This window comes from Euprymna scolopes, chromosome 44 (assembly GCF_053919585.1).
Source record: "Euprymna scolopes isolate OS-2025 chromosome 44, ASM5391958v1, whole genome shotgun sequence".
NCBI lineage: Eukaryota > Metazoa > Mollusca > Cephalopoda > Sepiida > Sepiolidae > Euprymna > Euprymna scolopes.
The window spans coordinates 28,625,527-28,651,519 of record NC_136525.1 but is presented as its reverse complement, the minus strand read 5'-3'; the positions used below and the strand labels follow the sequence as shown (position 1 = coordinate 28,651,519).

The window sequence follows — 25,993 nt, the reverse complement described above, 5'->3', positions numbered from 1 at the left end:
AATTGTTTCGTTAAAGTATCGTCTTAACTGAAGCTTACTGATTTGAAGAAAAAAACAAGTGAATATTTGAAAATGATGAAAGAACATGTATGTAAAAAAACGCCACATATTCACTTTGACTTTTGAATTTAGGCAAGTCTGTTCTACTGGAGATATTTAACTGTAATCTCCAAACATATATATAGCACACACTGGATAAGGCAGGAGATGCAAGGTCAGTAGCTCTAGACATATCTAAGACCTTTAACAGGGTTTGGCATGACTGTCTTCTAATCAAAAATAAATCATATGGTATTACTGGATGCATAATTAACAATCAAATCAATCTTAGATAATAAAAAAATCCAGGTTCTTGATAGTCATTTATCTGAACAACCTGATATAAATGTGGGTGTGCCACAGGGGTCAATCCTCGAACCATTATTATTCCTGATATTCATAAACCACCTCTTTGATAAAATTGTCTCTGAGATGGGTATATTTACTGATGACACTACACTTTATAACAGACTGTGGTGGGGGTGAATGAAGATATATCTAAGGAAATGGCTAAATCTCTAGAAGAAGACCTCTAGTCTGTCGTGGAATGGGCCGAAACTGGATGGTAACGTTCAATACCCCCAAGACTAAGCTTAATAATTACAAGAAACCTTCTCAATCACTGATTACCATGGCTAATGATACACTGCATGAATTGGAATAAATACATTGAGGTAATTGCCAAAGCTGCTGCGAGGAAAGTGGGCTCTCTCTACCATGCTAGAAGATTACTCACAACTGAGAATATCCTGTATTTCTACAAAGCCACTATTCACCCATACATGAAATACTGTTGTCATATCTGGCTGGTGCACCTACCACTATTCTCTTGCTCATGCATAGGATTCAAAAAAGAATCACCAACATAATAGGTTTCACACTGTCGGTCAACAATCTCTGACCTATCGCCAAAATGCACTAGTACCCCCTCGATATAAATACCCTCAACAAACAGCAAAATCCCACCCCTACACTGTAAAGATCCCGAGATGCCGTAAAGCATTCTACTCAAATAGCTTCGTCCCTCAAACTGCTAGACTTTCGAATTCCCTCCTATATCCCTGCTTCCCTGACTGTACTGACATGTAGAAGTTCAAGTGTAATGTGAACAAGCATCTTGTTGCCCAAATCCATACATATTATCCCTGCAAATCTGGTCCCAAATAGTAGACCCTTACGACTTGATGGCACTGTGCCTTATTTGGAGTGAAAAAAAAAAAAAAAAACATTACTTTAATTGCTAGTGGGTTCTTCAATTTTTTGTTGAAATTCATTTTCTTTGTAAGAAAAGGTTGATTTCTCCCAAATCACTAGACTTTATTTTTTATCACTATTTGGCTGCATTTTATTTCTATCTTCTTGCTTTACAGTCATTGGATATTTAATAGAAATCTTTTCCTCTTTCTGCCTTTTTACTTGAGTTCTCTCTGTAAAACTGAAAAGACTTCAAAGGATTCATGAAGATATTGGAGTTAGGTGACTTGTTTAAGCAAAGAATGGTTACCTGTTTCCGTCTCACATGTACCCTCGGTGCAACTTTGAAGGGTCAACAACAATTTAAATGAAACCGAAAAATCATTACCTAGTTTAATTTTATTATTTATTTCATGCTTCGGTCATAGTTTAAAATACTGATTTCTCCCTTGGATTCAACAACAGGTGTGTGAAATAAAATGGTGTCTCCAGTTTTAACTATAAAGTGTAGAAATACCAAAACATCATAGAACTTTTCATAACATATTTAATGTGATGTACAAGAATTTTATTAACTTTAAAGGTAATCTTTATTTATCTTAATGAGTTTTCTTATTACATCACATAGATAGGCACTGTCTGTCTGTTTCAAAACTATGAGCCATGATTAGTTATGTTTGCACTTGTACTGAAACTTTAGGGGTCGTGAGGTAACATTGTTTTCATTTGTGAGCAAAGTTTATGTATAAAACCGCCTGGCACCTAACTACGTCAAGTCCATGAAAAAAATATTTTACAGTGCTCTCATTGCGAGTAAATCATGTTAAAAATCGGTGGTTTTTCCAACTGGTAACTAAAAAAAATAAATAAATAAATAAAAGGGGGGGGGTTGTCTTTTGGCAAGTTTTTTTACCGACACTCTTCTATTAGTTAATGAATGAAAGGTGCAGCTGAGATAAGTAGGTCCAGCAGACAAGCCTCGTTCTGAAAAATCTGAACAGTTAGGTCACGTGAAATGTGACACCGGTGCTTCTACCATTATTGACTCTTTGAATGATGGATATAGAAACTAAATTAACTTCTCCGAATTGTTTTATTTACAAAAATATTTATTTAAAAAAAAAATAATTCGTTGAACTGCTTTATGCAAACATTTGAACTTTGCTGTTTAAAAAAAATCAGTTTTCCTTTTTACATTGACTTTTCTTGCTTTTATTTTCACTTGTTCGTTATGTTCAAAATTTCTTTGAATTTTTTTCTTTAATTCTTGGAATTTAAAAAAAAAAATTTTTTTTTTTACTTGTAGCTTAACTTGCTTTTATATTTCACCATTTCGTTTTAAAAACAGACCTTGTGTCTAACTGCCCTCGTGGGGAGGCAAGTAAATAGGAAGTAATATGGCGGCTGGAAAACGTTTTTCGACCCCAATAAAAGCATTACAATACATTTAAACTCTAAAGAATTTCCGCCATGCGCCCTTGTTGTTCTAAGTTAACTAGCCACTACTTGTGTTTCAAACTTTAAGAAAAAAAAAAAAAAAAAACGCTTTAAAATAGTAAAAACACTAAAGCTTTTTTTCGTTTTGGAAGAGAGGTTTCAGGCGCCCCTATTATCCCAAAGAACCAGCTATGTAAACACTGCAATATTTTTCAATAATTATTTAAAAAAAAATTCTTTACAATCAATTTTTATTTAAAATTTAGAAGTTATTTTCTAAAATATTTTGTTTATATATGTTTACATTTTGTTAAGTAAAATTAAGAAATTAATTTAAAAAATATTGTTTATATCCATCTTCGTTCAAAAGGGTTACTTTTCGGTAGCTTCACCGGTTGTTAACCTAAATTTTCCCAATGTCAGAACGAGGCTCGTCTGCGGGATCTACTTATCACAACTTCACCCAATTACCAAAAATTTAAAAACAAACCCTTTTTTATATAGAAATAAAGAGGTAAATTAAGTTACTTTTCTGCCAAACTGGATATATTTTTCGTGTTTTTATTCAATGTAACATATTTATTCAGCTCGAAAAACATAGTGTTTACCGATGTATTCGAAAATTCAAGATGGCGTCTCACACCCTCTTTAACACCGTAAGTTTGGAAAAAGGTGTTATAAATAAAAAAACTATACAAAATAATATTAAAAACCCGCCGAATATATGTCAATCTATGTCACAGTAACATGTATTGAGCGAGTTTTTAACAGTATTTTATCCGGTTTTTTATTTATAACATCTTTTCCCAAACTTACCGTGTTAAAGAGAGAATCAGACTACATCTTGAATGTGCCAATACATCGGTAAACACTGTATGGTTTTCGAGCTGAATAAACATGTTACATTGAATAAAAACACAAAAAATATATCCAGTTAGAAAAGTAACTTATCTTGCCTTTGATAACATTTATTTGTTATATATTTGTTTTTTGACAACTTTTTCGAATCTGTGTACAGTAATACAAACCCCACCGACCACTCTAATTTGTTTTTTTTTTGGGGGGGGGGTGATGTTGGGGCGCACGCGCCCCAACATCACATCCCCCCCCCCCATGTACAAAGTAAAATCTTCGGAAAATGTTAAATGGTGTTCTAATTGATAAATGTTGGTGCGTTACTTACGGAAAATTTGAAAATTCGATGTTCCAGTTTAAAAAAAAAAAAAAAAAAAATTCCCCCCCCCCCCCACTCCAACTTGGTGTGCTTTCCTTTTCTTATTTTATTTCTTTTTCAGCTAATTTTAAATTTTCCACCCAAAAAGCGCTATAATGTATTTTTGCAAATTAGAAAATTCTATGTCCTGGAAAAAAAAAATCCCCTCCCCCCAACATAGTTTGCTTGGTGAAGCCGTCGTTTATGCTACAGCGTGCATGCGCGTAGCATAAACGGAAGCTGCAAAATGGTGGAAAGAATTCCGTGGGTTCAGGGGTAAATACCATGCAAACGGTAAATTTGCCCCAAGTTTGACTATCAGATTCGTTGTCAGCGACCTCAATTACCTATACAAAAACAAATTAGAGTGGTCAGTGTTCTGTAGTAGCGTATCTGGATATTTACCTTTTTTTTTTTTTGTTTTTTTTTTTTCTTGCTTAAAAAAAATAGCATTAATACCGTAAGTTAGGTAAACTGACTTTTTCGTTTAAAAATGGAATTATTTCCCTTTCGTTATTAACTTTTTTTTTTTTTTTTTTTTAATAAATATTTTGTTTTATATACATTAAGTACAATTGTTGAATGTTACTGTTTTGATTATATTCGTTTGGGGGGGGGGCATAATTAAAAAATTAAGAAAGATTAAAATGAAGCGAAATTTTAGTTTCCGTTCCATTTTTACAGCAACCGTAAAACTGCATACTCAGCAAGTTTTATCGTAATTTATAAGCATATTGAAACACTAAATCAACATTTAATTTATTTTTTTGCATAATTAATGATGGAAGTATTTTTGTTTATTTTCTTAACATCTGTTAAAAAAAATAAATAATTTGTACATTCTCTTGAAAAAAAAGAATCAAACTTTTCTCTAGTTTCACATGTGTTCCATTTTAACAAACTGAGCCACAGCAACGCGTGGCCGGGTACAGCTAGTAATGGTATATTTTAAAACAATTCCATTGGAATCTTTAATCAACATTGTCCTGGAATCGGAACCGGAAAACATAGTCCCAACACTAGTAGCAACCTACAAACCATGAAAGGTTTACTTTAGTTCAGCATATATATATATATATATATATATATATATATATATATATATATTAGTGGCTTAGCAAGGTCACAGGGGAGATAACCAAAGCTGCTTGCCAGGACACTATATACAAATTTAGGCATATTTTATTGGTTTGAAAATATAGGTTCTTTTTTACCAATTGTCTTAAACTTTTAACCATAAAATAGTATTATGATTTTCAAAAAGCCTGCAAATTTTCATGTAGTTTTTTCATAGAATCAAAGATATGAGCATTTCAACATTGAAATTGGTTATGAGTATAGATATATCCATACGTAAATATACCACCATTTTCAACAATTTTATGTTCGAATCTCTGTACTATTAATGAGAATTTAACAAATGAAGGCTCGTTGGAAAGCTAATGACCTGAATTGTAGTGGCCTATGTGACATTTGCCCTTAAGGTCACACATTATTGTTTAAAAAAAAAATGGGGTATCACTTTTCTATATTAATTTAACATAAAATGAACACACATTTTATGGCCACCTTTTTGGGGATCTTATTTTTTTTCAGGGGTGTTTATTGTGGCCTGGTAGATCAACGCAAAACCTACTTTAAAAATACTTGTGTTCTATAGGTTTTTGAGTGTGCTGAGAACGAATATTGCATTTAAACTTTCTGTAAATAAGTATTTTTCTGGGTAGTAAGCAAAAATATGCATGCGCTTACAACAGCCACCACTTATAACATCAAGAATTACATTGCTTGATACTCTGAAAAATACTTATTTACAGAAAATTTAAATGCAATATTCATTTTCAGCACAAGTTTTTATTGTGGGTTTTGTGTTAGTCTACTAGGCCACAATTACCAAATAAACACCAACCTTTAAAAAGAAAAAAAGACCCCCCCCCACTCACCAAGAAAAGGTGGCTGTAAACTGGGTGCTCATTTTATGTTAAATTAATATAGAAAAGTGATCCCCTACTTTTTAAAACTATAATTTCTTTATATATTGGAAACTACTTGTTTCCTGGGATTTTAACTGTTATTTTCATTTTCAGTACGCTTGAAAACCTATCATAGTGATAATTTTTAAGGATTTTTGTTGGTGGAAAGATACTGCACCTTTATCAACATTTCAATCGGTCATTTGTTTTCCTAGTTTGCATATGAATTACAAAATATCTGAAATTTCCCCCAAAACTTCTGGCCTTGATGGAGGGGAGACTAAAACTTGCTGTTATGGTTTCAAATATCTGAAATAACAAGAGGAAACTTGATTTCAAATATTTCTCATATGTTATATCTCCACTCTTTGGTTTTCATACATAAAGTAAATTTCACAGTGTATAAGGATTATTTGATACTGGAGATACATAATCATACCCTATTTCCAAAAGAGGAGAGAAATAACAGGAGAAATATTTGGAATCAAGTCTTCACTTGCTGTTATTTCAGATCATTTGAACCATAGAAGCAAGTTTTAGCCTCGCCCCCATTAAGGCCAGAGGTTTTTGGGGAAGTGTGTGTGGTAAAATTTCAGACTATAAAAAAGCATGTTTACCTAGCAATACTCTAAAAATCCTATTCAATTAATATCAAATGAACATATGCAAAACGGGTTTTGTGATGCTTGCTTTATGTATGGGAACAAATGCTAGAAAATGTAAGTCTCACCAAAGTTCTTAAATGGAATCGTTGCACAATGAATATGCGATACTTGAGTATTGTTGGGGATGAAGTGGATATGTGGTCAAAAAATTGATTCTTAGGCAGCTTTTATGTTGAATTAGCTACAAGCAAACATACATCATGCAGCACCAAAATGATGTCTACAGATTGCATAACATTCTATTTGATGAAAGTAAATATTAACATTAATGATTGCAAGAAATTGCATCTTGATTGTTAACAATGGTGAAAGTGTTTGCAAATTTCTACATGTGGAAGATAGTTTCACATAATCGCCATTTTAATTATACAGAATATTTTCTAGGTATTTATAAAATTGTCACTTTCATCTCTGAAAAAGTCTGTGCAGAATAGTAAAACATTTGAAATAATCGCATCCAGCACTATGAACATGAGTTTTGCGCCAGTCCTCAGTGATTTTAAACTGATTTGACCTGTAAATGTGAAGAATGGTTTGTAGAAGGAAAACTCTCCAATTAACACTGCTGGATTTCTGTCCACTGGACTCTAGTTATTGATTGCACAATCTTTGAGGTACCATTGTCTTTTGAAACTAAATATAAATACTAAATTTCTATAGTAACTTTCATGTCCAAAGCAGCTTAATGATCATTGAATTTTGCTTGATTGGTAAGGAACTTAACATAACTTGTAGATGTAAATAGCATTAAAGCTGGTATATCAAACTTTGATTCTGACTAGCCAATTTTCATTTGTTATTGTCACTGGTATTATAGCATACTTCACTTCAGTTTTTTTTTTTTTTTTAATTCAATTATGTAACCCCATTTTAACAACTGCTAATATGGAAACACTTCCTAGCCTTTTGGCTAGGAGCCAAGTGTAGTATCTGTTCTGATACTACGCTTTACCTTTTCTGTGGGGCAGTGAAGGAGAGATCCTTTACAGCTGAGATACTTTTTATTTTTGTTCCAATTTTATGTCCCTTTTTGGAAACTATTTTCTGAACTTCAAAACCAAACTTGTGTCTAACTCTGTCTTTCTGGAGAGGAAAGTAGAAAGGAAATCATATTTTTAAATGAAGAATATGATTTATCTTTTACAATTTAATTTTTATTTCCTTTCCTGTATCAGTTTAGAAAATGTGTGAACAAATAAAAATAACTAAAATGATTTCACTGCATCCCGGACAACACTATGGTTAGTTAACTATGAATAGATTATTTTATAATTCTGTTTGTCTACTCCAATGTCTCTCCTTCTCCTCCTCTCCATTTCATTTTTGAATTTAATATTTTTATTTTATGGTAATCATTTCTTTATTCTATGACATCTTGTACAAAATGGTCTTTTTCATTTACTTATTTTTTTATTCCTTGTTTGGCAAATTGTGTTAAGTAAACTTGGCATTTAGAGAGTCTGGCAAGCTGTCATGTCTCCTTTTGGATTAGTGTCTATATTTAAAAATAAAGTGATGGTGGGGTCTGAGGTAATTAATAGCTGGGTGTGTAAAGCGGCATCTTATACGTCATCTTTATTACATACAATTAGACAACTGCGCAGAGTTTGTATTAAAATTCATAATTTTCTTTTTACTGCTGCTTTAAAATCATCTATATGAATGTTAACGTGTCAGTGTCTAAATACTTTGTTTGCCCTTCAAAATGCCCAGTGAACTTTCATCTTCTCCCCCCTCCCCCCCCTCCCGGGGAGCTCTTGGGAAGAAGTGCAATATTCAAGAACCAGGAAGATCAACAACCTTTTCTGTTTACATAAAAAACACACACACACAGCATAGATAGTCTTAGATATCTATTTAATCTACATGTTTAACAGCAGAAATACTATTTCTGTGGTATAGCGAGTTGTCCCACTGCAAATGTAGTTGAGTGAGTTGCTGTCATAGCATCTGATAAGTTTGATTTTTGTTGTGTGAGAATTTTGTGTTGAAAATCAATGAGAGTTCTATTACAGTGTATGACTGTTCTAATGTATTTTACTAATTGGAATAAAAAAGGGCTCTTGTCCAAATGATGGGACAACATTGTTATCAACAATAACTTTTGAGTTAACATTTTACTTTTATTACTTGTTTGGTTAGAAGTAAAAAAAAAAAAAAAAAAAAAACTTTTAAAAATGTGTGCAATTGCCAATGTCTTTATTTTTTGTCATCTCTGACTAATCTTTTTTATTATAAGCAGCCGAATTTGATTCTGTTATTCTGATTTTTTTTATACTCTCCTTTTATAATAGACATTTCTTTCTAAAAATTCATATTTTGTGGACCTTATTTATTATTGAAAGATCTGTATGAACATGGTCAGAAAAATGACTTTTTGATAAATGTTCAAAGAAAATTAAAATTGTGTCAAACAATTGGCTATCCTTATCTTGCTTTCATATTAAACCAGTTGCCAGGGAAAGCTGCATTCAAAATGTGATGTGACTGAAAATGAAGATATGTGTTTTAAAAGATGTTAGACATTTTTTATACTCTATTTTATCCAAGACAATTCCGGGTAAATCTGTTGATTCAGAAATAAATACAAAGTTAAAAATTAATCTTTTTACTTTTATTTTACTTGTACTTTTACTATGAAACAAAACCATTGAAACTTCTTACATTTCATCATATTTGGATTATTAAAATTTTGTTGCTTTAATAAAGGAAGCATGGAATTTCCATTTAGTTTTTGCTAGTATTAACATAACCTGCATAAACAAATGCTTGTCAATAGATTTGCAATTTAAAGTATTGTTTCTTAGTTTAAAATCTTTTGGAATAATTATTTTAGTTAAGAAAGATAGTCTTTTCTTATCCCAGATTCTTAGAAATTATATAGAATGGAAAATCAAAATAATCTCTTGTCAGATCATTTATTTTTTTCTAATGAGAATAATCATTAATAAGAATAAATATCAAGAATAATTATTAATATTATTAAGAATAGTTATTAATATCATTAATAAGATGCATTAGCAACAGTCTCAAAGTGCTTTGCAATGAATGTGCTAGAAGTTATTTTTTCACACATGATTTTTGTCATTGTTTCTTGTAAAACAACTTTATTGGCTGAATCTTCTATTTATAAAATTCTTGTTACCTACATAATTTGACCTCCACCAGACCATCAAGGGGTCAAGTGTTGATGCCATAAAGTATTAGATGACCTCTTTATTTCTTTTTTGACCTGCTGATACTTTTAAACAGTGACTGGATACTTTACTTTTAAATAGACTTGACCATTGGTTGACACTCACTGCAAGTGGCTTATCTTTGGTATTACTATGGAAGAGGATGCAATAAATCTCTAACTTGTTTCGACAGTTGGTTCCATAGTCATCATCAGTATTCATTGCATCAGCCCCTTTACACATAATTGAATTGTGAAAATGAATCCATTTTGGAACAGGTATTTCAGCTAGTATATATAAACTATTTGCCTGAGAGGTAGCTAGCTCTTAATTTTTGTGACACTCACGTTTAGTCATTTCTCCAACTCCTTAGTATGTGTCAACTGAATGAGATTCAAAACAGAGACTGGACCTAATGTCCTGAGCTTTTTTTAGTGGAGGAGAAATTGTTGTATGCAATATGATATATATATATAATCATTCATGCACACTTTGACAACTGATTGAAGGAAAAGATAATCAACAGCAGCTGACTGTTTGACATAGTTTCGATTTTTTTTATAATGAAAGAAAACCATTTTTTGTCCTCCCACTAATTTGGTTCACTTCTTGTTAATGCCAAGTATACTTTTTTTTTTTTTTTTTTTTTTTTTTTAAATTTTTTTTTTTATAACCAGTTTACAAAATTGGAATATTTTAAGGTTTTTAAATTCAACTTTAGCAGTTTCAAATGGAAACAGACTTCAAACTAGGAGAAATTAAAATATATGGTGAAGTAGTTCTCAGCAGTGTTTCTTTTCAGCTTGGTATGATTTGTTTAATGAACCTTGAATGGTCAATCGATTTTTTATTTATTTATTTATTTTTTTTGTAAGTATACATGAATTGATTTTCTATTTTTTTCTTTCCAGTGAGCCATAGTGGTAGTGGCAATAGCTATATGGACTTGTCCAACATGCCAATGGAAAATAAACAACAACAGACTATGATGTGGCAGCAAAACCAGTACTTGACCGATTCTGGTATTCACTCAGGCGCCACTACACAGGTCAGTCTATCAAATGCACCCCCCCCCTACCCTGTTTATTTTTTTAACTTCATTTTTGCTTGTGCAGTGTGCTCTCCTTTTGTGTTCACGGGTGTGGCTCATGAAATCTACATTATATTCAAAAAACATTTCCACCTACTCAATCTGGTCATAAGCTAGATTTTATAGAGGTTCCAGCTTGAAAGTTGACAGATTATGGGGTCACCTTAAGTCAGCAGTACATGCTAACCAAGTCAGTTTAATTTATGGGTTAAATTAAATTTTTCCATTACAACCTTTACAATGTTTAAAATATATAAAACCATGAAAAATTGATAGACCATTTGTATGCGACAATAGATTTTTTTAATATTTGAAAATGTAAAACAAATTTTTCACAATTATTTCATGAGTTAATATGTTGGGAAACCCAAATCAACAAAACTATTTTTCAGTTTAGCAACTACTCTTTGCAAACTCTTTAATTACAAAATATGTTTATAAAACAAATTGAAAATATGAAAAACTTCATGCAATGAAACTTAATAAAATATTTAACATTCTTATGTTTACACACCTTTTGGTTGGATTGAAAGCTCCAAACCACTAAACCAGGTTAAGTCAGGTTTGAGGCTTTCATGGGGCACAATTACTATTACACCAGCAATAGAGGCCAATATCAGTTCTTGTCTTTTTTGTTAGGCCAAGATCAGTGTAGTATCTGTCCTGATGCTACACTTCACCTCTTCTGTCCTTTGTCAGTGGAGGAGAAATCCTTCATGACTGAGAAAATTTTTATTTTGTTCATATCCAGACTGCCTCGTTTTGGGGAACTGGATTATCCCCACATTAAAAACTAACCTTGTGTTTCACTCTGCCCCTGTGGGGAGTCAACTAAACAGGAACAATTAGGTTTTGACCTCCCAGGTCACGTGTCAGCATACTTTATCATAGAAAACACATGACTGAACAGTGGAGTGTTTCATTGTTTCAGGTTGGGGAGGGGGGGGATAAAAAGTACACAGCTATAAAAAAAAAAATGTTCCACCCAAAAACTATTGAAGTAAAAAAAAAAAAAATATTCCAAATCTTCACATGAACAAAATATTTGATAAAAATGGTTTACAAAAATGTTTTGCATTTACAGTTAACATGTGCAAATGAATCACTTTTACTGGATGACTTTATTCAATTAAATGGCAAAAGCATAATTCTGTTACACTCTACAAAAATGTTTTTTGGGAAAAAAGGACAGGCACAGTTTCCAAGAAATCTTCATAGCATGTGTATTTTGTTGTTAAAAGAAACTTGTAACAATTCGATTTCAATTTCACTATTTCGTAATTGAACAGTGTTCAAAAAACGGACCAATTCAAAAATGGGAGAAAGGAACCAAGTAACAATTGTGAAAGAATACCATGTCTATTTCGTCTTTAAAAAAAACAAACTTAAATATATTTATGGAATTTAGTTTAGTTTAATATTTTCTAAGACTTTTAGATTTTATTTCAAACGGATTTTTTTATGATATATATTCATTTCTTCAGTTGCTTTTTCTACAAATGTAAATATTTACAAGAAATTAAGACAAAAATAAGGAAATGTGGAGGGGGTACATAAAGTGGAGCAATAAATATATTTACTATTCTCTAATGATGGTCTGGTTCAGGATAAATTTTTTGACAATCATTTTTACTATTTAATTATTTTCAATAAATATATTTACTATTCTCTAATGATGGTCTGGTTCAGGATAAATTTTTTGACAATCATTTTTACTATTTAATTATTTTCAATAAATATATTTACTATTCTCTAATGATGGTCTGGTTCAGGATAAATTTTTTGACAATCATTTTTACTATTTAATTATTTTCAAGAAATATATTTCATAATGTTATAAATTATTCTAACCTATTTTTTATGTAACTTTTGAAATGGGAAAATGTTGATGTTTTTGTTTATTTTTTGTATTTTGTTTTTATAAAGTTTAGATTTTAATCATTTCTCTATTTGAAGTTTAGTACTTTTAGATATTAATGTGTACGTGCATGTTGGCTGCCATCTAGTCTTTAGACAATGGATATTCTCTGTATGGGTATGTAGAGGCAGAGTCTATAGTGAAGCAATTCCAATCTTCCCTCTCCTGAACTTAATGTTGAGGGTAATGACAAGGAAAAGTCAAAGATAACAGAAAACAATGCCACGATGAGCAAGTAAAGACTGATGTTATTCAGGTGTTTTTCTTCTCCTGCATTGGTTGTACAACCAAGATTTGAGTCTAGTCTACCTTACTATTTAATCCATCACTGAAATTAAAAAAAAAGTCTTGTCTTAGAAACGATCGTACATCAGGAGATGTTGAATTCATGAAACCGATATGTTATATTTATTGCCCTTTCTCTCTTGTGCATAAGTATGTAAATTATAAGTGTTCACATAATTTTAACATTTTGAATAATTCTTTGTTTATCAAAAACATTTTAATATCCATAAAATGATTTAGCAGGTGAATATGAAAATTTAATTAAAAAAATCTAAACTTATTCATTTTGAACAATGCTTATTTCAAATGTCCTTTAAAAATAGATCAACCACTGTAAAATTTTGTTTGAACCATAAACAGAATTTCGATTTTTTGTTGTGGCTGGTAAGTCTTCAATGCAACAGTTGACCCACTGAACCATGAAAATTATAGAGTGAGCTTGTGATATTAAATTATATATTAAAGAAAACATGTCTTTTAGCTATTTACCATTTTGGATTTTATTTAACTTCGTCCTTCCATTGTTAAATATCTTTTTACACCCAAATGCAATATATTTTAATATTGGCCATTTTTATAAAAATATAAATATATAAATAATATTAAAAATTGTATAAAAAATTTAAAATTATAAATAGCTACAAAAGTAAATCTTAACAATCTTGTCGGTTCAAAACAGATTAAATCATCCTGTGAGGGACACTAGTCTGTCACCAGTGATATTGTCAGCAAGGCATTTATTTGGTTTGCTAATAACATTTTCTTTTGTTAACCCATCAAACTTATAGCCAGATTTTACTTTAGAAATCTGATAAGAATAAATGTGTAAATGGCAGATGTACCTATTTACAATGCCTCCCCACAGGACAGAGTTAGACACCAGGGTCGTTTTTTAACGTGGAGAAAAGGAACAAAAATAAAAATTGTCTCAGTCGTGAAGGATTTCTCCTCCACTGACAGAACGAGAAATTGTAAGCCTGATTCTTTAAAATGTAACCTCCAATTTTGAACAGAACAATGACATATAAAGTTGGATTTTCAAAGTCTAAATAGCATTTAAGTTGACAAACTGCTTCTGACTACAAATTATCATTTGTTATCATTCTTCCAACTGCCAATATGAAAGATTAGTAAATCACCTAAAAATAAAAAGTAAACAATTTAAGAGATAAATTGTCTACTTTTTGTGCATGTGCAAACCAATGAAAATCTTCGTAGCCTCATAGATGTCCTTTTCTCCTCCTTGCAACCTCTATCTCACAGAAGAGATGTTGCGAGTTTGTCTCTGATGTATCGTTATTTTCATGGAAAGTGTTCAACTGAGCTTCAATCTATGGTCCCCCCTCGCCAAACTTTCACAAGAAACACTCGTCTAGCCTTAAACACTATCAATAATTTCCCCCACTCTTTATCTGTGCCTAAACCTAAACGTAGATTCCATGAACAAAGCTTCTTTCTTAGAACTGCACGCCTGTGGAATTGTCTTCCGTTTTCCTGCTTTCCGGCTGACTACAATATGGTTGTGTTCAAGTAAATAAGTTCTTGATGAGCCGTTCCATATAAGTTATTAAATTTACCAAATTTTCATTACTAATGATTACTATATTGACCAATTTCTACTGTACACTCTTTAACCCTTATCCTTGAGTGGCCTCTGGGCCTTGATAATGTGGTGATGCCTTTGTAAAAAAAAAAAAAAAAATCTATAATTACTGCATGCATTCTTGATCAATGCATAACTAGTGTGTGTGTGTGTGTGTGTGTGTGTGTGTGTGTGAACACAGTTGTGAGCAACTATTACATGGAATATAAAGTTTCACATCATATGAAAGTCCGAATACCAAAACTTTGAACTAATGATGGGAACTAAAATACTTTTAGAATTCAAAAGTTTGGACATTTTTGAGATGAGGATTGTAAATTGCATTTGGATAATTATGACTATTATTCTCATCTTATCTATTAGATTCACAACATTTTGGCCGATGTAGCTTCCAATCTTTAGTTACATCTCTGAACTTTGGAATCTGTATAGAATTTTGAACTGAACCCTTTATTTTATCCATGAAGATAGATTGTTCTTACTCTGTCAGTTATCGAGTAATAGTGTTTATTTTATTTTTACTTATCGCCTGTAGGAAGGATTGAAAATTCAACTTTCAAAAGACTATCACTTAGAACTGATTAAATAACACTTAACTGTTATACCATATATATTCATGTAGGCATTAAATCATAATTCCTGTTCAGTAATATTTTATTTTCTATAAATGTGAGAATTTTTCTCTTTTTCCTCTAACTTCAGTTGAAAAAAAAAATTGTCCTATGTTTTCTCTTTCCAACAGGCCCCCTCCATCAGCAGCAAGGGCCCAGGGGAAGAGATGGAAGAAGAAAATATAGATAACAATAGAATGATGTTCGATTGGGACCAAGGTTTTAATCAAGGTTATACACAGGAACAAGTTGATGGTATGTTCTATTTTTTTTTTTTTTTTTTTTTTTTTTTTAATGAATGTGAAGACAGTGCTCATTTTGTCACAAAAGTCGTTTCTGTCGAATGTTTTATATTTTTTCACTTTATAATAATTTAAAAGACTATTCAGATGTCTAATTGATGGAATTTCCAAAACAAATTTTTTTGTCGCGTTTCAATGCCAAACTTCATTGCAAGCAACTTGATCAAGTCAAATCAAATTGCATTAAAAATAAGCTGTTTGAAAAGTTTGCAGATCTTCTGCTGGAAAAACATACTTTAAGAATACTGCAAGGCTGCATAGTGCAAGAAAGACCAGTAGCAAGAATTGGTTAGTGTAGAACTGATGCATCCAACCCAACTGTGGCTCCATCTGACTACCATCTATTTTGATCAGTTAACACTTTATGAAGAGTCACCAATTTGAGTCTTGTGAGAAGGCCTGTCATGGCTTTGATTTATAACCAAAAATTCTTTCTATATTTTTATCCATTTCTGATTGTTTTCTTAGGTTTCTTATGTTAAGATGCCACCTAAAAAACTGAATACAAACTATTTTCAGAACAATAGATGAATAAATTTGACAAACAAATTATGTAAAATAGGGAAAGACAAAATTATTTGTACAGTAAGAAAATGTCATTTTAAATTATTGTACATATAATTTACATAATTTAATCTGTGAAGCTTTCAAGACTTTTCAGTTGCATACAATGGCACCATTGTTATTCTTCTGTTAGCATGATGAAGAAAACAAAGGAACTTTGCATTCCACAAGTCAGAAAAATGGTTACAGCATTATTTCAAACCAGTTGGTTCTCTCTCTCTCGCTGATTTCTTATATAGTTTGTTATAAAGTTTTTAAACAGTTTGGCATGGCAAAGAATTTGCCTGGGTGTGGAAGAAAACCCAAATTGTCACTGAAACCTGCACAAGAATTGCGGAATAGTGTTTTGAAAAATTTTGGCAAAGGTTTAACTACAATAGTTAAAAGAGCAGAAATACTTGCAGAACATTTAAATAGAAATGAACACTGATAACAAACCATGTTATGTTGCTCGGTTTAATTTTGCCAAAATGTGTCTGGACAAAGGAAATTGATTGATGGGGTGGGGGTACTAAGGAGGTGATGAAACATAAATTGGGTTTTCTTTACAGATAATTTAGCGTTAAAACTTGATGTTTTGAAGTTGTTTCAATTAAGTGGAGGAGGGGCCTGGACACTTGAAAAGAAAAGTATTAACATTCTTTTCAAAATTGAATTTTTTTCCCAATATATATAGTCTGGCATGATTATTAAATTCTTAGAAATAGTTCAACATATTCAATATTAATGGGTGTATGAATACTCTCTACATTGACTGCATGTGTGTATATATAATCATTCGCGGGTAAATGTTTCATCTTTAAGATCCATCAGTGTGGCTATATGTAGCAAGCCCACTAACTTTGAGATTTGTGTCCCAGATTTTTGTCACTACCCTCTGAAGTGACAAACTTGCTACTTTAGTGGGAGAAATTATTGCTTTTAAATGATATTAATACCTGAAAAGATTTGATTCCTGTTATGTGGAAACAATCATTTCTTCTAGGATACTTCACTCATGGAAGTGTGTATGTATGTGTCCGTGTGTTACAGAAAATATCAGTACTGTCAGTTTCAAATCCAAACAAAGGGGACCAATATCTGGTCGCCTATGTCAAACTCTCCTCAATCTTTGTTGTATCCGTCACTCTATTTCAGAGGAGACAGATATAAACAGAGGCTGAAGATGAAGTCCAAAATAGGTGCTCAGATATTAGTCCTTTTTGTTTGCATTTGAAACTGATGGTACCAATGTTTTGCTTTTCTTTTGTAATACATACATAAATAAATATTCCTCTTTGAAATTTTCTTAATTGAGCACTCAGTTGGGGTTCTCTCCCAAAAACCGTGTGTGTGTGTTTAATGTCTTGGAAGTTTTTTTAACCTTGAAAACTATATAAAAAGATAATTTTTAAAAAATTTTAATTTTTTAGTCACTCATAGGAAAATTATTTTGTCGGTAAATCATTTAATCTTCTGCAATCGCTAGATCAACTTGCTTTTTCAAATTCACAATAGTTCTAAGTTTTCAGGGATCATCAGTTGTTTACTATGAAACTAACTAGATATAATTTTATGAAAAATATTTTTTGCGATTATTTCTCATGCTTTGTGTATGCCAATCATTTTTAAAATTAGCTCTGTTTAAGATATAACACATAAATGAACAACAATTTTGCTGTATTCCAAAGTCTTTTTCATCTTGCCAATCTTTTTTTTTTTTTTTTTTTTTTCGAAAAAAATATATTTATTAATGGGGAGAGGGTCTCTCCTGTTACCAAATAATTTGTCTGAGTTTGTAATGCTATAGTCATCCCTATAATTATTAATTTATCAAAAATCTAACATTAACCTGATCTCCTGATTTCGAGAATTAGCTGCATAAGGAAGAATTTTTTCAGCATTTCTCTAAATGTTTAGGCTTGTTGAACTCACGAGTGCACATATGTATTATATACGTCCCCTCCCTTAATTGATATCAACCGTCGGACATGATTTCTAATTTGATCTGTTGTGTTTAACTGTTAATGTAATTAATATAACCTTTCTTGGGTTGAAGAGGCATGATTTTATTTTTCTCCCTCATCCTCTTCAACCTTTTCAAAACTGGAACCACCCAAACTTTTTTTCTTCTAGTTATCAAATCATTGCTTAATATCCTATGGTTTTAGTGTTAAGCAAAATGGATAACGCAATCCATCTCTGTGACAGGACTTCAGTTTGTTACCGGTAATATTTCCAGTAATACTGGTACCTGAATGATGAGTTTTTGCTTATAGCATATAGATTGGTCAACATTTGACAATACTCAGTACTAACATAACTGCAGAGGCAGTTGGTCTTTGTCATAAACGAATATTTTATGAGGCCTATTTTTATGTATGTAACCATATAGTTTTGCTGTCTTGCAGGTCTTCAGTATGGCTATATGAGCAAGTGCTTAAAGTTGAGATTAACATTGTCAAATTAGACTTGCCTACTAGGCCATCAGTATAAGCTATGAAGTAAGGGAAATTTGAATGCTTATATATACATTATCAACTACTTAGTTTTATATTCTTTTATCAAGAGCTACGAATTATTGCTAATGGTATCAGCGATCTCTTACAAGAGTGCTCAATTCATGGAGGGGGGTATTATATATATATATATATATAATCTCACTTGGCTGAATGATATTTTAACATAAAATTAGTGTTCCAAACATTGTGGCTAACATATGTTCCCTATATCTGTCTTTTTTGTTTTTCTTTTTCCATACATCCCCCTAAATAACATTTCTTGCAACTGTTGTTTCCAATGATGTAGACTTGCCTTTTTTGTATCAATGGCAGTCACTTAGAAAGTGGGATTGACTCTGTGCAAAGTCTTTCCTCACTTTAACAAACTTCATGCACAAGCAGTTAATCAATGGCAGTGCTCAAAAGCCAGTTTGCGGCTGTCATCATATATTTAGTAGATAAATCTGTTTTTATGGAAAATACTGACATGTAACTGGGTTTCAAATACATAAGACTTTTATATTTATCAAAGAAGACACTTAAAGTTTTCATTTATATATTTAATCAAATTGCATTGAAAATGTTTTCAGTTATTTTAATTTCCTTACTTTTCTAAAATAGTGTTTAAAAAAAAAAAAAGAAACGCTTCTATGCGAATTCTTTGATAACTTCCCAAATTTTTCTTTTCAACATTAATTTATCACATTATTTACTTTGTTTTATGAGTAAACATGATTTTTATATTTTTCTTATGTGATCTGAATGCATTACTGAGTATTCTTGTGTCTGCAACCATTAAAAATGTTTATTTATTGATATTGCTTTGCTCTCTGGAAAAGGTGGTTTTTCTGATGCCGAAATGAATCAACAACTGAATCAGACCAGATCGCAAAGAGTGCGAGCTGCGATGTTCCCAGAAACTCTGGAAGAAGGGATTCAAATTCCTTCAACACAGATCCATCCCGATCAGCCGACAGCTGTACAGCGGTTAGCAGAACCTTCACAGATGTTAAAACATGCCGTGGCAAATCTTATCAACTATCAGGTACAGCAACTCTTCCTTGTTTATTTACCTCTGCAAGACGTAGTTAGGTGGGTTTTCGAAATGCATTCTCCCCTACAAGAAATGCCTGAGCAGCCCCCATTAGCATTCCCCATGTAGGGGCACTTCAGGTGATTAGCAATGAACCTCTCCTCTGGTAGGAAAATTTTTATATTGCAATAATTTTTTTACATTCATGTAAGGAATTATTCACATCAACAGTTTTTTAACATTTAGTGAAAATTTTTTATGGTTTAATAAAAATGTGTTGTCCTATACAAGGATTGAACTTAGTTTTGTAGACAGTCTGTAACCTATTATGTTAAAGGCTTTCTTGAACCCTGGAGAGACAAGGTGTAACAACCCAAATGTTAGAACAATCTTCCATGCTTGGGTGAATGATGGCTTTGTAGAGATATAGAATACTGGCAAATGTGGGAAGGTTTCTAGCACTGTAGCAGCAGACTTGGCAGCATTTTCTATATATTCTACCCAGTTCATGTTACCTGTTAATGATAGGCCAAGGAGTTTTAGAAAGTGTGCTTATTAGCTATAGCAATCTGCTGGAAAAAAATTTCTTACAATTGTTAAAGAAAAGGTTTTTTTGCATAAAAATGGTTATGCTTAATTCTATGTTCCCTATAAAAAGATTACAGAATCTATAAAAACTAAGTATATTTATGTCAAATTTCCTGGGACAATGGAAATGGTTTTGAATCTCCAAATATTTCCTCCCTAAGGGATCTATGGGAGCAAAACCTCTTAAAACAGATACATACATTTGATTTTAATGAAATTAAAACCATATGTATACAAGGTTTTCTGAAATGTTTCTTCCGACTATTTGTGGGGGGGGGGGGGGGTGTAGTGAAAAAAGAAGTGTTCCTCATCCCTGGCAATATTGGGTCTTCTTGCTAGTATCCCCGCACACTGATAAAGTCATCCACATAAACATAATACAAAATATAAGCCTCCTTATCAATTAATTGCTATAAATTGACATTCCTTCCTTTTTATTTATGTTGCTAGTGTCATAATTATTGTTAGGAGTTGTCAAAGTCATAAAAATAATTATCCTACTTATTAACCTATTCTTTGTGAGGCCTTTTACAAAATTAGTGTTAATAAAAATAATCATTTCGAATTACTGCCAAAACCTGATTAGCTTTAATTGATTTTACAATTACATTACTTTTAGCAACAAAACAAAAAAATGCTTATTTACTTATGGCTGCCCAATGTTACCAATTTAACTATCCTCAACTATATGATAAACAGCAATATAGATTTTTTTTTTTTTTTTTTTTTATATCTGTACCATCACATGAAAGTTAGAATAAAAAAAAATCCATTATAAGTATTTAGACAATTGGGAAAGAAATAGTAAATCTAGACCCCCCCCCCCCTCCATCTGCCTTCAATGAAATGGGTTTTTTTTTGTTTTTTTTTATATACTAGCGCAAACACTGGTGTGCACACTTTTTATTTGTACATAAATGTTTAAGATAGTGGGAGGAAATGCTAATGTTTAAAAAATGGAGCGTGAATAAGTGAGAGGAATGGAATGATGTAAATAATAAAAATATAAAAGGGAATGGGATCACAATTTAAACCCATTTCAACAGTTTTATATTTCCAAATATTTGTGATAGCCTTTTTGGAAATTCATAAATGTTTCTTTAAATATTTGGATATAAGAGGTTACTATGATACTCATCAAATTGTTGATTAATGAGGAACATCAAAAATCTTGAATCTCCTAATAAAATTATATTATTGGATGTCCACCCAATGGTTGGTCAGAGACTACAGAAAATGAGTCAGATTGATTTATTTTTTTTGTTTTTTTTTATCGGTCGATTCTATTTTTAAAGGCATGAAGTATACATGGACGTCTTTCGATAATGTGTACGATTCACTCCTAATTAGCCAATCTTTATGGATTTTAGAATACTGTTGCCATGTGTAAGGGTGTGTAATGTGGGCTATATTTAGTTTAGCTTTTTAAAAGAAGAATGAAATCTCTTCATAAAATTAAGATACCTCCAACCTGTGTGAAATTTTAACATAAATTAATAAATATCCCCTAAATTTCTTTGGGTGTATTCTGAGTGCTTTCAAGGGGTATATGAGTGCAACTTTCCATTTGAAAATTTGAAAATATTTCAGATTTGCGTTTAATTTGATCCCTAGCCATTAGACGTCAATTAAGTAAGATTTCTTGGATTTCAGTTTTTTAAAACCATTAAAGCTTAAGTTTAAAATTTTAAACATTTTCTGAAATCAAAATCATGTAATTGATTTTTATCAAAATTAAACTAATCATTATAGATTTTGATTTAAATTTTTGTAAGGAGACAGAAAAATGGTACAAGTAAGGAAGATTTTTTGAATTTCAAAGTTTTATTTAAACCCTACATTAAAACATTTTTAAAACATGATAAAGTAATGGATTTTGAATAAGTATTCCAAACATACGGTTTAAAGGAGACAAAAAAAATGGTACAAAATTGTTCTTTTAGGTATCCATTTTTTTCACTCAATATGTATAACTGTCAAATATTAACCTATTTTTAGAGAATAAAAGTTTATTAGCTGGTCTCTATTAAAAAGAAATCAGCTAGGAGATTTTAGCTTTGATTTTAAAGTCAATTTTTAATTCTCAACTCTTGACACCATATTTTTTTGGACTATTCAATAGCTTAAAAAATTGTTAACTGATTCAACTCTCTACTCCTAAGGTGGTGATTGAGTAGAAAGAATCTGACACTAGACACCTCCACTCCCAACTTGGAGTAATTCTATTTTTTTACAATGTCACATTCTTTTTCATTAATTTTATGATCCACTTTTATTGAAGGATTTAAAAATGAAACATTAGGCAGTAAAATTTAGGAGGGTGAGAGTGGGAGGAATCTCTTTAACCTGTCATATAGGTGTAGTCATAAATGTCATCCTATTCTGTTGTCATTTTTATGTTTATATGAGTGCTATTCATGCCATGTAATTCAACACTGCTTGTTGCATAATCATATCATAGCTTAAGGTGTGTGTTGAGAAGGGGGGATTAAAACTCCAAAATCAATTTTCTAAAAATCTAACATTGACTTCCCAATTAAGGAGTTTTAAATAAATTTGACTTCTGCAAATCTGTCTGTTACATAAGTATCTGACTTAATTTAAAGCTCCCTCTTTTTCTTTTTTTTTTTTTTTTTTGCTCAACATACACATCCAAACACCTGGGCAACACCGGGCTGAAATGCTAGTTAGTAAGAAAAGATACATTTCGGAAGGGATTATCTAGGGATAAAATAGAAACTTGTTCAATAACAATGTAGATCCTATATTTCTTTATCTTATATAAATTACTAAAAGCTCCCAAAAACAGACCTCTTTGTGAACTCCTGCTCCTTGCATTAAACGCAAGGTCATCTTAGGGAGGGAGTCGTTCACAAAGGGATCCTTTTGGGGGGGGGGGGGCTTTTAGTAATTTATAAAGGATAAAATAAGTGGATCTACCATAGTTGACAATAACCGGAAGGCTCTCTTTTTATTACCTCACAGATGAGGAGTGTGCTGCATATTCCATTGGATTGCTCCACTTACCACCCTTGATATTCACTTTTATAAAAGTGAGAAGTGGGAGGAATCTTGATATGACTCAACAGAAAATTGAGTAATTCCATTCTCCTGATCCATTAGCAAACACTAATCATTATGTAATATTATTTATGTTTTTATATATATATATATACACACGCACACTAGCAGAAGTACCCATCATTGCCCGAGTTCAAAAAGAGCCTTAAAAAAATGGTCTGATTTATAAAACAATGTAAATAACTTTTGAATTATTCTAAACTGATATTTATTTTCTACTTTTTGTATCTTCTATTCCCTTTCATTCTATAGATGTACAGGCAGACACACACACTCGGCATTGTACAGAGCATCTTTGTGGGGGTGGGGCAGTTGTTCGATATGCACCCCCCTCAAAAGAGGGGGCAGTAGTAGGAATCTTTGACACAAATGTATGAATACTAATTACAGTATCCCCATTATAAGTGATCCCCATGAGGCCCCATTTCCATTGGTGGGATTGAGCAATGTAACTTGTAAAAACTTCCTAATTATCATAGCAATTTCAGTAGCTCTGTGTGAAATGGTGTGCATATGCAAAGGGTTCCTAGTAAGTGACATGCTTGTGACCTCATTCGTGAGTGAGCGGTGTAACCCATCAAAACCTCATCCCAACCCATGCTGGGTTATCCTGTTTACATCAAACAATGTGAGCATGCACAGGTTTTCTAGTTATAAGTGACCCCCTATCCTCTCTCCAAATTTTGTAACTCTATATGAAACGGTGTGAGCATCCATAGCACCCTCTCCCACACACCGTACCTACCATTGTTTGTAGAGGTGACTTTATCATACCCATTGTAGATCCTTGATACCTCGTCTATAATTGTATGTGGTTAGTTTAGTATAACATTAAACCATATAGGAGCCTATTCATGTGCGGACACACACACATTGAGCTTTATTATGTAGATTGAAAGAATGGGAAAGAGATTAACCCTAATCTTTTCCCTTCTAGCTATGGATAAAATAACTTGTTGCATGACAAAAATGAAATGCAACAAAACTTACAGACAATAACAAGTTTTAAATAAACTTTGTTTTACCACTGTCATGAATATGTAGTGCAGTGATATATACAAATGAAACCTGGCTAATCATATTTGAGAGTATGTATTGCATGAGGAGGAATAATGCAATGCATATGTGAATCTTGAAGACACGCTTAGATCTGATGACCTTGTAGAAAGATTAAACTTAGACATAGTAGATATGTGCAGAACAAGAGATATTGTTGGTTTGGTCATATTGAAAGAATGAATGGAAGTGCTTGATTTAGATGTAGAATAATTGATAGCAGGGGAAAACTAAGGAAAGCATGAGGAAATGAAGATGATAAATTTCAAAGAAGGATAAATAGAAACTTTGCCAGAAATAAGTTTCTAAGTAAATTTATGAAAGTTGTCCAACACATGCCAGCATGTAAAAATGAACATTAAATAAATGATTCGTTTTAATTTTTTTTTTCTTTTTCTTGTAGAATGATGCTGACTTAGCGACTTTTGCTGTTCCTGAGCTGATTAAGTTGTTGAACGATGAAGATCAGGTTGTTGTGGCCCGGGCTGCGGTCATTGTCCATCACTTAACTCGAAATGATGCCAGTCGGCACGTCATCCTCAACTCCCCACAGATGGTGGCTGCCCTCGTGCGAGCTATGAACAACACAAACGATTTTGAGACCACACGTTATGGCGCTGCTGTGTTACACAGTCTCTCACAGCACCGACAGGGGCTTCTAGCAATTTTCAAGTCTGGTGGAATACCAGCCCTTGTCAAACTCCTTGGGTAAGAACATTTTGAGATATTGGATGGGGGCGTATTTAAAAAAACAAAATTTGAAAGTAAATGTATCGTAATTAACAAGTAACTCTCATTGCACATTCAGACAATAGATTAAAACAAAGATTGGGGTTCTTTAAAATTATCTCTATATTTTGCAAACAAATTTCTCTTGATATTTGATATGCATGTTTTTTCCTGTTCATTTTTTGTGCTTTCTTTCTCCTTTTCTTTCACTCACCTGGTTATACTTCAATTCTCTTGCATATTCCATTTAACATCCTGAATCTTTTTCATCTCCCACATTCAATCTGACTTATCCTGTTCTCCCCAAGAACCCTAGCCATCTTCATTTTTCTTTTCTCTCTGTTAGTATTTTTGTATGAATAAAGTCCCATGTGGGCCATATTTTCAATCATAACTAAGCTTCTAATAGAAAAAAATTGTTAAAATTATGACCCAATAATATGGCAAGATCTTCTGATATCGCCTGTCAATTTCCGTTTTACAACCACTCTAGCTTCTTTCACTAATCTATATATAGAGAGAGAGAATAAATGACAAAAAGTTATATTCCAAAATTCGTGATGTTGACCATTTTATAATTCCTTTAATTCAGTTGTCTTTTACAATTCTTGACAATATCTGTTTTATTGCGCAAAATCAATCACTTATTATATCAATCAGTGAATCTAATCTGATTGATATAATAATTGATTGATTTTGCACTACGAAACAGATACTGTCAAGAATTGTATAAGTCAACTGAATTAAAGGAATACATTATAAGATGGTCAACATCACGAATTTTGGAATATTACTTTGTCATTTATTCTCTATATTGCTCTGTAATTACATTGAGCTTCTTAAATAAGGATTGATATATAAGAAAATATATTTCTACAGAAGTGTGTGTGTGTGTGTGTGTGTGTGTGTGTGTGTGTGTGTGTGTGTGTGTGATAATTAAGTGACACAAAATTTTC

The 25,993-nt window shown here is 32.0% G+C and overlaps 1 protein-coding gene across 2 annotated transcripts in view; it reads left to right on the top strand.

Annotated features, from left to right (window-relative positions):
- Nucleotides 1-25,993, top strand: part of LOC145268757 (catenin beta-like) — a 126,053-nt gene that overhangs the window by 62,110 nt on the left and 37,950 nt on the right. For both annotated transcript variants that reach the window (XM_080124354.1, XM_080124355.1), the window contains exons 3-6: nucleotides 10,609-10,745; nucleotides 15,336-15,459; nucleotides 19,390-19,595; nucleotides 24,712-25,016. In XM_080124354.1, the coding sequence (XP_079980480.1) occupies nucleotides 10,609-10,745; nucleotides 15,336-15,459; nucleotides 19,390-19,595; nucleotides 24,712-25,016 (772 nt within the window). The remainder of the gene's footprint in view (nucleotides 1-10,608; nucleotides 10,746-15,335; nucleotides 15,460-19,389; nucleotides 19,596-24,711; nucleotides 25,017-25,993) is intronic.